Source organism: Rhinolophus hipposideros (genome assembly GCF_964194185.1).
Source record: "Rhinolophus hipposideros genome assembly, contig: HAP1_SCAFFOLD_806, whole genome shotgun sequence".
Lineage (NCBI taxonomy): Eukaryota > Metazoa > Chordata > Mammalia > Chiroptera > Rhinolophidae > Rhinolophus > Rhinolophus hipposideros.
In genome coordinates, this window is record NW_027669260.1 from 711 (window position 1) to 14143 (window position 13433).

Sequence of the window (13433 nt, forward strand, 5' to 3'; positions counted from 1 at the left end):
GACTGGAAGAGTTCTCGTGCTCTAGAGATTGTAGTCGGCTATCATTCTAAAGGAGAGTATTCATATACTACCAATAATAAGTATTTTAAATCTATCATAACTACCATCATCATTTCTAAAGAGTGTTCTAGCCCCTCTGCTCCTCCAGGTTCTCTTAAATTACTAACGATCACTGAATCATTGGCCACCTCCAATGCCAGGTTCTGTTTAAGGCAAGGTTGAAATGCACTTGTGATCCCTGTCGGTTATTATCATTGTAGAATAATGTTATAGAATCCATGCAGAACATATATACAGAAACAAAATATATATTTAAGTTTTGTGTTTTAACTAATATCCATTAACTCTATTATTTGTTAACCAAATAAGTTGTCATGAGAACAATTTCAACCCTGATGTTAGACAGAGCTGGTTCAAATCTCAATGTTGCCATCACAGGTTGTACAATTTAAGCCTGATTTCTCGAATGCAAAGTGGGGGATTAATGTACTCTGCAGAGTTGTTGTGGAGGTTAAATGATAACCTATGCATAGGAAGAAAATAATTAAAATAATACACAATCTAATAAGTGCAAAATAGAAAAACAGAACTGACAAATCAAAAATGGTTGAAAGGGAAGGGAAAAACAAATAATAAAATAATCAAATTAATAATAAAATCTGAAAAATCTAATATAAAAGAAAAAACAAAAAAAAGGAATGAAAGAAGAGAGATGTCTGAACATTCTTGAATCCTAATCAAGTAAATTTTTCTCTTGGAAAACTTAAATTGCCAAAACAGACTCAAGAGCTATTTCTTTACAAACATAAACAAACCAAAGAAATGTTACTAAAGATTACCTCCAAAAATAGTTCTAGGGCCAACAAATATTACTGGAAAGTGCAGTCAAACTGTCAAGGACTAAGTGTTTTGTATGCTATATAAATTCTTCTAGGCCCTAAGAAAAGTTGGAATGCTATCCAATCCATTTGAGGTAGCTAGCAATAACCCTGGTATAAAACAAACATAGCAGAGTTTATAAAAATAAAAGTAAATCTTAGACTATTAAATGTGCAATATTAATATAAAGTGTCCATTCTGTTGGATTACAAGCCATCAAGACCTTGTGATGAAAAGTCAAAATTAAGAGGGAGAGTATACCAAATGTTTACATTCTTGCAAGCACAAAAATGAGATGAGCGACACACAGAGAAAGGTTTAACTAAACAGCACTAAGAGAGGTTGAAACATATTTTCATCACTCCTGGGGCCCTCAAGTAGACAGACTCCTTTTCCAAGTGGATGATATTAGAAAAAAAGCACATACAAATTAAGTCAGTGGTATATTAGAGATGAGCCAAACGGGTTCTAAATATCTGTGGCTATTTCCCAGGATGATGGCTACCAGGAGGGTTTCTAGTGAAATAGAGTCCACAGATATCTGTAGCATTTATGGATATAAAAATAATAATCCTAAACAGCTTTTGATTAAAGCTGGTGGATCACATGTAATACAAAAAATATTTGTAATGAAATGTCACAGCAGTGATAAAATTGTGCATGGAGTTTAGAGGCTGCTGGGGGCGGGGGCATAAATGAGAGAAAGATTGACAGAAGTGATGCTTGCACAGAATCTGTATCTACTCATCTAGCTTCAGTTTCACCTCATGATTCTGCTGTCTCTAACCATTATATTCTAGTTTTGTTTCTTCGGCTGTTTATTTGTTGGGTTGATTGTTTAAAGAAAATATTACAATTTACTTACTATCTCCCAATGTCAATAACTTTCTGTAGTTGCTTCATTTATTTTCATAACCATCATAGTCACACAGAAAAGAAAAACGTGTCTTATTGAGAATGATTCTTTTAAATTTAATATAGCTATAGTTAATGACTTATGAGTTGTTACATAGCCAACCCTTTCTAGAAGTATCTTACAAAGGGTTTGAAGCAAAGACTTCTGGCCAAGCTGTGAAAATCTCTCTAAGTCGTTAATACATTTCTTGAGTATTACTGAAACCTTGATAAAGTTAGGGGAGAATTTTGGCCAGGTAGCACAAGAAATTTGTACTGTGGACTTCTAAAAATAAACGTGTACTATTTTCAGGCAGCTAACCGAAGGCATTAGGGTTTAACAATATCAAATCCTAATGATTAATAGTTCTTCCTTTTGCAAACAGAGAAGAAAACTTCACCAAATATGATCAGAGTTCATTATTCGTATCTGATATTGTTAAGCAAAAAACCAAAACAGGATGATCTGAGGGGCAAGAACACAGAACTGAAAACAGACACAGGGATTCTAGTCACAGCTTAGCCACCAACAAAGTATAGTCAAGTCACCTCAAATATCTCGACCTAAATTTCCGTCAAGTCATAAAATTCTTATCAAATTATCTATGATGTCATTTTGGAAGACACAGACCTGACCCCAAGAGCATAAAACTCAGGAAATATAAGTTTGTGCTAATGGAGGGGATGGAAACTTTATCTAGAAAAATTGAGGACTCTACATTGGGGTAGAGAGTTGAATCAGTCAAGGTACAGTGTGAAAAGGCTAGTGTGAAAGCCACACTAGCTTTCTGGCCGTCAAGACTACCAGATACCTTGAATAGCAATTACAGACACAACTGACAAAAAAATTGTACTCCAGTTTCACAAGGCTTGACATAGAAAGCTTATTGGCAACATTCAATTTTACAGCCTCTATTTGACAAAATACTGCACACCTGGGTGCTTTCAAGTCACATCATAGCAATAAAACTTAATTTTTAAAGTATTTTTATTATCATAAGATATATATGTGTATATATAGTGCCAAAAAATGTATACACATTTTAAAAAAGGAAAACTGTATTAAAATTGTAATGCTCAATATATACCAATAACAAAAGATGAATACAAGTCACATTTGACTTCTGCAATTACAAGAGGTGCTCAAAGTGGTTATATTACTGTCCAGACACTTCTGAATACAGCGAACTACCTGCTTGAGCAACATTAACCAAAGCATCCGTTTGTACACATTTTTTTGGCACCCCCACTATACAGGGTCTGACAATTAAGATCGTGAACTCATCCTAGAAAAAGTGTTACATACCTTATTGTTGAATATCACTATGGTCACCTTTTAAGTACTCCCCTTGAGAAGCTATGAACACCTAGTTCACCCTTCAAAGCAACTTTGGAACTCTTCTGGAATGGCTGTCAGAATTGTTGTCATATTACCTACCCTTCATGTCCTGAATGGCATCAAAATGTCTTCCTTTTTCCTTTATTTTAGGGTAAAGAAAGAAGTCATTGGGGGCCGGATCAGGTGAGCAGGGAGAGTGTTCCAATACAGTTATTTGTTTACTGGCTAAAAACTCCCTTACAAACAGTGCCGTGTGAGCTGATGCATTGGTCCTGATGCAAGAGCCATGAATTGTTGGCAAAAAGTTCAGGTCGTCTAACTTTTTCACACAGACTTTTCATCACTTCCAAATAGTAAATGTTGTTAACTATCCAGTTGGTACAAATTCATAATGAATAATCCCTCTGATATCATAAAAGATTAGCAACATTGTTCTCGAACTTAATTGTCAGACTATACATACAAATATATTTCATAAATTCGCCATTCTAACCATTTCGAAGTATACCATTGCATTGAGGGGCATTAATCACATTCACAATGTTTACCACTGTCATGACTTACTTATTTTTAATGGACATTTATATTCATTCATCTGTCAATGTAGCAGGCCCCACATTAAACTCTGGGGATTACGTGTTAAACAAAAATGGATATGATCTGTGCCTTAGTGCCTTCATGGACCACGGGTGGGAGGTGTTTTATTTTTCCTTTCCCATCAGATAACGGCAGTCTTTATGTATACGTGGAGGAATGCAGGGTTGACAGGGACAGTGGCTATACCGCAAAAGTCCGGGAGCAGAGCGGGGTATGGGCGGTCTTCCAACGCCAATTCCAGAGTCAGAGGCATGCCAGGTCTCTGCGCCCCCGACGGGGCGGGGCTGACGATAGGGCGGGGCAGAGAAGGGATGGGAGGGGCTTGGGAGCTCTGGGGGCGGGGCCTGAGCTGGGCTTGGAGTGGGGAGGGACGGAAGAGCTGGGGGCGGAACCTGGGCGGAGCGGAAGAGCCGCCAGCCGGGCGGGTGCCGGTCACTCCCTCCGCCGGGACCCCGGCCTGCAGCGGACGCCGGCGGGGCCGCGGCGCTGGGGCGGCTTCTACTCGGGCCCGGCTCTTTGGTGGCGGTGGCCTGACGGGAAGCCTAAGTGGGATGCGGTTGACGCGGAAACGGCTCTGCTCGTTTCTCATCGCCCTCTACTGCCTCTTCTCCCTCTACGCCGCATACCACGTCTTTTTCGGGCGCCGCCGCCGGGCGTCGGCCGCGTCTCTGCGGAGCCTCCGGAAGGGGGCGGCCCCGGTGCGGGAGAGGCGCGGCCGAGGTAGGACCCGGGTTGGCGGCCGCGCGACCCGGCTCGGATTGGCGGGGAGGTCAGGGCCGGGCGGAGCCGAGCAGTGCGGCCGGGGTCTCGCTGTGGGTCCGGGAATCTCCCTGTGGTGGCCGGTATCGCTCCCGGGCCCCGGCGCGCTTTCCCTCCGCCTGCTCCCTGGCCCCTGCCCCGCGCTCGGCCCTGCCGCGGTCCTCGCCCGGCTCCCACGCGCTCTCCCCGCTTCCTACCCCAAAGCTGACGGGCTCGCCCACCTTTAAAACTGGTCTTACGTATCCGAGACATTCTCACAAAATGCCTCAGAGTCGCGGAAATGCCACTGGGTTTAAACACATCTATTTCCATATCGCAACAAAGAGCCTCCTCTAAATGCAATGATTTCGGAAACCCAGGGCCCTTTACCTCCAAATCCTGGACCCCTGTCCTGTATTTTGACCTGTGCCAAGATCGGTCTCAGACTCATCTCTCCCTTTTTGCAGAATTTTAGCACAATAGTATCTAAACCTGTTGGACACTTTACATTCTGAAGTCAAGTTTTTATGTGTAGGTTACGTGTATATATACAATCGATAAAGAAATGTGAAAGTTACACTTGTAACTTGATACATATTATCCAGTTGTTTTAGAAGGTTTTTGTTTGGGAAAGATAATTTTGTGTCAACATTTTATCTCTGAGATCTTTCAGAGTAAAGGACTAATAAAAATTAGATTCTGATATCCTTTTTTTCTTAACGTGTGTGTTTAAATTCAGTTGAAAATTCAGTTGCTTTACCTCTTAGGTTGAAATTAGAGCTCCCTAACGTCTAATTGAAATGGCTCGGATTTATCTACAACGCCAGATCTACCTTACTGATAAACACTGTTACTCTCTTTAAAACACAGAGCAATCTACTTTGGGAAGTGAAGAATGGAACCCTTGGGAAGGAGATGAAAAAAATGAGCAACAACACAGATTTAAAACTAGCTTTCAAATATTAAATAAATCCACAAAAGGGAAAGCAGACTTCCGAGTACAAATCTGGGGCAAAGCGGCCATTGGTAAGTTACTGTGTAGAGCTTAGAAATGTAAAAAGCATGTCTAATGTACTTTATTTTTTTAACAATTCATTTTAATACGTTTATAGTTTATTTCATCATTTGTTAAGGTATCATGATACATTTTTTTTTAGTTTTTTCAATATTTATCCTTTCTGTTAAGCAACATCTATGTAAATACACATGCACACACATATTCTATTGTGGGTCTTTAGCTGAGCACAGCTTTATTTGTATATACAAAGTGTGTGCAGACCTCAATATAGTTAAATACCTACGTCAATTGAAATTTCATGAATCTATGTTTATTGGATGCTTGATACACAGTATAAGATGTGGCTGCTGTCCTTGATGGCCAAACAAGTTTGGGAACCATTGAAGTAAGCAAAATTCATTGTCAGTGTCCGGGAAGGGGACATAGTATATAGTTGATTAAACTTGATTGCCCACAAAAACATTTTGCACTGAGTATCATGAACGTCTAGCATACCACGTTATATATTATGCTCAGTTAGAGAATGGAACCCTCGATTCTTAGAAGAGTCAGAAAGAATTTAGTGAATTCGAAGGGGCTTTATTTGGCCTTTAAACATGAGTTGGATTTATATGTTCAGTGAGGGATATAGATAGAAAGTACCAGATGAGAGGAAAGCGAAAAGAAGATAAAGCCTGGCCCATGTTGTTTCATAAATTCATTTACACTTATATGCAAAAATGCATCCTTGAAGATTTCTACCAACCTCTAAATTTCAGGTTACCCAGCCAGGCCTCCAGTTGTCAAGTTCTAACAATTTTTTTTCTTTATAACATCTCTAATATTAATTTCTTCTTTCAAATTACCATTTCCCCATTCTAGTTTTTAATTAAATATACATCTTAACAGGTTTTCATATTTCCAGATTGTCTCTTTTTAATCCTATAAGCACAAAGTGGCCAGATGAGTTTTGTCAAACACTACTTTCATCAACCTGTTCCCCAAGCACAGTCATAGGATATCAGTTATAAACATTGCTATTTAAAAGGGAGAAAATGGAAGTAAAACTGAGTCACTGGTCCAAGCAATTTTGAAATCCAACCAGGCAAACTCCATTACGTTTTAAGGGCTGGAAATAATCTGTGGCTCAAAACATTGCTTCTGGCCTTTCAGCTCTGCCCTTGGAGTCATTCTTTTCCTTTTTCATGAAGGGTAGCATGTGTTTTCAGAGCAGTTTTATCAGCCTGTTTCCTGCAGATGGGATAGGGAATCCAACAGCCTTCTTTCATTTCACCCTCTCTCAGTCCCTTATAGGCCAAGCTGGCAGTGTTTCTGCTGGTATACATTCTCAAGAACCTTGTGGGTCTTCTGTGTATGTCACAAGGATTCACTGCATTAGACAAGAGCTCTACCACCAATCTTTCCTGGATAATCCCATTTCTATTTCTGGTTTCTGCTAAGATTACTGAAGGAGATCGGAAAATTATACATCGAATACCTTCAGAGAGCTCTCTATGCAACTAAATAGTATGATCTTTTTATTTTTCTGAGTCACTGGCCTAAGGATATCCAGTCACATCCTTGGCCTTCTCTCCAGAGCATTCTTTCCTGACAGTGAATCTCCTAAATTTTCACCTTTTTGCAATCTGAATAGGCCGAGAATTTCCCAAATCATCAAGTACTGGTTCTTTTTTACTTAACAGTTCTTCTCTCAATCTCTCTTTCCTCTCATGTTTTACTATAATCAGCAAGAAGAAACCAGGCCACAGCTTCAGCACTTTGCTTGGAAATCTCTTCAGCTAAATATCCAAGTTTATTGTTCACAAGTTCTGCTTTCCACATAATTGTAGGACACAATTCAGCTAAGCTTTCTGCCGCTATACAGTAATGTGACGCTTAGCAGCAGGGATACGTTGTACAAAATGTGTCATTGGGCAATTTTGTCCTTGTGGGAACATCGTAGAGTATATTACACAACCTAGATGGTATAGCCTACTACTGTAAATGTTTGTGCTACACTGTTATATGACTAAGAGCACAGTAGGTGTCTTTACACCAGCATCACCACAAACACGTGAGTAACACGTTGCACTGTGACTACTGCATGGTTAGGCATAGGAATTTTTCAGCTCCATTATAATCTTGTGGAACCACCATCACATGCAGTCCACTGTTGACTGAAACGTCATTATGTAGTACCTGACTATATAATAAGAATCTTCTTTTCTCCAGTTTCTAATAACATGTTAACTCGTTTCCTGAGCCTTCGTCAGCAACGCTTTTAACATGCATATTTCTACAGTCTGCTTATTCTCTAAGAATGCTGTGCTGCCAACTTTTTTGCAAATTCTCACTAGCTGAGTCATTAGCGTCTAAATTTCTACCTACAATTGGTTCAAGACAATCTAATCTAGGGTTTTTAAAAATCATACTCTCAAAATGCTTCCAGCCTTTTTCCACTACCTAATTCTAAAGCCACTTCCTGAATTTTAAATACTTGTTACGTCAGTATCCCATTTCCAGGTACAAATAATTTATAACTACATAATCTGTAGTTTCCTATAGCTGATATAGCCTATTCCTGAAAATTTAGTGGCTTAAAACAACACAAATTTATTATATTAGATTTCTGAAGGCAGAAGTCTGAAATGTATCCAGAGGGCTGTATTCCTTTTGGAGGCTTAGAGGAGAATCCATTGCCTTGCCTTTTACAGTTTCTAGAGGCCACTGCATTCCTTGACTCATGGCCCCTTTACTACAGTAAAGGACTTACTGTTGTAATTTACCGTGTTTCCCCAGAAATAAGACCTTATTATAGTAAAATAAGACAGGGTCTTACATTAATTTTTGCTCCAAAAGACGCATTAGAGCTGATTGTCCGGCTAGGTCTTATTTCCGGGGAAACACGGTACATAGTACTGTAACACACTTCAGGATAAAATAGGTAGTAAATATCCAGTGATAGAGTTTTCTCAAATTTAGAGTAACATTATTAACCCATATTTTCCCACATATTATACTGGCAACCTCTGAGTTCTATCTCATATAGTAGCCGCCATGCTGATGGTTTTGAGCTATTGCTTGGTAGCACTGCCTGCCAAGGGACCAAAGAGGAGAAATAAAATCTGGTTTCATAGTCAAATGATATAAAAGAACAGAACTTAAACTCATCCCACACATCTGAGTAGATCAGACAGTAAATGTTTTTCTTTTTTTTTTTTTTTTTTTACCAGGTTTGTATCTCTGGGAGCATATTTTTGAAGGCTTACTTGAGCCCACTGATGTGACTGCTCAGTGGAGAGAAGGAAATTCAATTGTAGGAAGAACACATTACAGGTATTAATCATACAACATTAACCTTTGATGTGTTGCCATACAATGTTTTATGTAAATCCTAGAAGGAAAATCTATTCATAGAAAATATTTCCACTTCAACTTGTTGTGAAGAATAGAGAAATAAATCTCATGAATATACATTCATAGTTAAAGCTTACCTTGAACATTTTCTTATGAAATTGGAGTACAAAATACTCCTTTTTGAATCATATGTCTTTAATTTTTATCAAAGCATTTCTGATTATATAGAAAAACTCATGTTCCAGATTTTGTAACATTTCATTATTGATGAGCATTTAACATTTCATACCTTGGAGGAATAATACGTAAACTTAAAAATATTTTCATTTTTCTCTTTCATATAATAGTTCTGTTCACATATTTTTTTATAATAGGTGATATCATAGCAATTGCTATGACTTTTGAATTTTTATCAAAACATTTCATATATAAGTTCTATCATAATTTAATGATACAGATTACCATTTTACTATAATACTCAGAAATCTCTTTTTGGACTTAATAAAACCAATGTATCATTAAGACTTTGAGCTTTTATTTTTATAAAACTTTTATCTATGACGGTATATTTTCTATTTTTAATAGAATTAAGATTTTACTTACCAAAATTGTGATAATTTTATATGATATTGTGATAATTTTATTTATAAATTTACGTATCAGTTGAAATCAGAGGTCACACATCTCAGAGCATTGTCAATTGTTTGCTGTAATGTGACCAAATCTATATTGTGTTATTTTTATATGAAAGAATGCTATTTTCTATTAGATTTTGCTTTTTATTGAAATAAAAATACAAATAATTAAAAATGCTTTTTTCATACAACAATTATATTATTAGGGGGGGAAATGTGAACCAAAGATTCTGGTTTCTATTAGGATTCCATTTCTTTCTTACTGAAATCAAGAGGAAAAGTTATACATAGTTAATCTCAATTCTGTTTGAATTTTCACTGCTATTTAATTATTTACACACACTTGAAAAGCAATTTCATTGCATGACTCTTTTCAAAGTAATCATTTACTTGAAAAGTAAACAGGTTTTTCAAATCATCACTGGTAATGATTATTTTCACTTTCATCTCTAGGTTTCTATCGATCTACTCCCATTCAAGAGCTTATACATAGTCCTAAACTTACAACAGTTAGATTAGGGTGTTTGAAAGTAAGTGTGTATTATGCATATAAATCTAATATTTTGGTTTTTAAAAAGTAAATGTGTAATGGGTATTAGTCTAATAGTTCTACCCATAATATATAGAATTTTCAGAAAAATTCTTAAAAATTCATAGAGAAGTTAGTATGTACTGTTACTATAATGATAGCAAAGGATTTGAGCAAGCAGCATTAATTCCCAAAAGAAAATCTTCCCCTCTGAAATTTTTACCGCAGATTTTATATTATGATCAAATAGCAATGCTGTTTTCTCTTAGGATTTAAGAGAATCGTGTATTCAAAGAAGTTCACTATTGTGGAAGATTTTTTTTTAACAACTTATTAAAATTTTAGGCTCATGAAAAGTAGTATACTTAATTTATCCAAAATTAGTACTTTTATGGAATTGCAAATTTTGAGTTGAATTGAGCTACATGGGTACTAACTACTTAAATGTTTTAACACGTTCATCCTTATTTGACCAAAAGTGAATTAGAAGTAATGGGTCACCGTGCAGAAATGGAAAGTTTTTCTAGTACTATCGGGATACTTGTTATAAATAAGTATAAATACATTTTGTTTAAATAAACCTGTTAGTTTAAAAGAGCTTAAAGGGTTGATCCAGCTCATGAATGCTTACCAATTCGTAGTTCCAACGAATGTAATCCAGTATACTAAGTAAATAACCCAGAACGGAACTGGAACCATCAGTCAGTTCACATGCTTATATTGACTTGACCAGCACATTCTTTTCATATAGGCAGGCTACAGTTGATACCCAATTATTTGAGGGTTGTTTGATTAAACATGGAATCAAAATATGGGCTTTAACTATATGTAACACTTCCAAACTCCACGTGTTTCTGAAGGGAATAAAGGACTCATTATTCACGACTGAATCAGAAACATGCATCGTCTGTGCTCAGGGTATGAATACTCGTACATGAACACGTGTGGGGCACACAACTTCTGAGTCAGCCTGATGAAGCCCTGTCACCTCTCGGGAGTGTAGCAGTGCAATTGAGTTGTTAAGAGCACAGACTCTGCAGCCAAACTATCTTCAGTTCAAATTCCATCTTTACCTCTTACTAGCTATCTGAGCTTGGGCAAGTGAGTTTCTTCTCTGTGCCTGGATTTCCTTACATTTAAATAAGGAAAATATAGTTTCTATTTCAAAGGATTGTTTTGAAGATTAAATACATTAATAGATGTATAGTGCTTAGAATAGTCTCTGTCACACAGTAATCACAATAGAAGTCTTGTTATTAGTTTTAATATTTTTACTATTATTTAGTAAGGTGATGGGGTGGGTGAGGCCAGGAACAAATCTGAGAAATCTTTTTGGGCAAAATTATCAGAATTTAGGGGTTATTATATGCGAAGATGAGAGCAAGAAATGAATCTGACAACTCCCTGGTTAATAGCTTGCATGACAGGTTAGTTGGTGTGCAGTCAAGACAGAAAATACAGGAAGAGGAGCAGGTTTGTCCACTCTTCTGGGCCACTGCACAACACTTCCTGACCTTCTCTTTCTCAGCAGACAACCCTGCCTCCTGTTTCTTCAAGAAAATTGAATATACCCGTAATTATCTCCTTTAACTAGTTCCTCTAACATTTACCTACAGGATCTCTCTGATCCCTCGCCTAACCTTATCTCTTTCCTCAGCTCTCAGGGAGGTGATGTCCATGGTTTAAGGTTAGCTCCCTAAACGCGTGCATGCCTTCTGCCTCTTCCAAGACTTTGCTCCATCAGTTACTTCCTTGGTCTCCTTTATCATCAGCTTTCACTTGTTTCTGCTTTCTCACCTTCTCATTTGAACTTTCAAGAGTTGTCTACACTCACTATCACCACTTTCTTATTTACTTCTTAACCCACTGCAGTTTGACCAATACACCTCCCAACACACACACACACACACACACACACACACACACACACACACACACAATTATCTGAATCTTGCAGGATTTTTGAACTCCTAATTTTCTTTACCTAAATCTATGCTTCCCAGACTGTGTACTGAGGCTTCCTGGGACACCACATACCATTTCAATATTATCTGTGGGAAACACAGTTAATACCTCACATCTGTCAGACACCATACAAATTGCTAGCTTAAGGTAGTTCATAGTTTCAACATTAGATTGCCTTACATTCATTTCAGTGATGTCATACCTTTGTGAAGCTGTATTTTCCATGGTTGCTGTGAAAAAATGCAGGTGGAAGAGGCAATGGCAGTGGCAGTGTTACTCTGATTCCGAGATTTGGGAAGTTGTGTAGCGCTCAATAGGTGCACACATTCCTTTGTAAGTATTTGTGGTTAGTTAAGAATGAAATAGGAACTTTTTTTCTTTCAGTGTAGTATATGTATTATTTTTTAAAGTGGCTTCTAAGCTGTTGGAACATAAATACTTACTAAGTTGTTTGGACCTAACAACTTAAAAAACTGAACCATTACTCGTTTATTTTGGCTTGGGATACACTGAAAACAATTACTGGAACCAAGGTACTGAAGGTACTGGAACCAAGAATGTTTGGGAACCTCTGATCTACACCTTAGCTCCACAGTATTGACCCTGTCTGCGGCTTTCACCATCACCTAAACATGGCCTTGAGGTCTGGAAAGCCAGTTAGTCAGAGTGGAAGGGCCAACATGCCTGCTACTAGAATGTAAGAGCACTCTATAAAATGGAGCTGTGGAGATTCCAAGATGGGTCAAATGTGCTCTGAATGAATCATACTTCATTTTTGTTAATTTGTGTGGATCAAAAAATTTAGAAGTATTTCTTTCACATGAAAGTGACATTTGAGAGACTATCTTACTGTACTATTTTAATACATGAACTGCAACCAAGTATTAACAACACTTATAGCTCCCAAATTAATGGCATGTGAACAAAAGTTTTGCAATGTCCACCTAAGTCAATACTGTGGGAAAATTTTCTGCACTTGATCTTAGCCAAAAGGCCGAGAAGCGATTGAAAATTTTCTGGTCTGTTGTTTTTTTTCCTGTACAAATACAGCATATTTCCAGTTACACACTCTTGAATCACAAGCTTAACTGCTTCTCTGCCTTTGTTCATATTGCTTATATTTCCTGGAATACATTTCAACCTTCACCTTCTTTTCCTGAATCCCCTTTCACTGGAACTACCTCAGCAATTTTATTCTCTATCACTTAATACAGTATTTAATATATACTCTCATGATAATGTTGTACTATAAAACACTGGACAAGTGTTTATTGTATGCTTACATAAAGTGATGATGGACATACGTCATTTGAAAAATGCATTATGCTTTAAAGTTATATCAAAGATAGGCAATAACAAATAACGCTATATCTTTCAAGGCATAGTTAGAGAATCATGGTATTATTAGATGCTCTTATTATAAACTATCCTGATTAAAAAACATTTTTAGGCATATTCATGTCTTATCTTGTTAAAAATCAAAATGAAATATTATTAGATAAT

At 37.3% G+C, this 13433-nt stretch overlaps 1 protein-coding gene across 1 annotated transcript; it reads left to right on the top strand.

Moving 5' to 3' along the window:
* Positions 1–3849: 3849 nt before the first annotated feature.
* LOC308495642 (ribitol-5-phosphate xylosyltransferase 1-like) lies at positions 3850–8780 on the top strand (the record flags this gene model as incomplete). The annotated part of the gene is made up of 3 exons (XM_081080612.1): positions 3850–4429; positions 5318–5473; positions 8678–8780. Coding segments are annotated over 3 exons (839 nt in total), but the record flags the coding sequence as incomplete, so codon positions are not given.
* Between the last annotated feature and the right edge of the window lie 4653 nt (positions 8781–13433).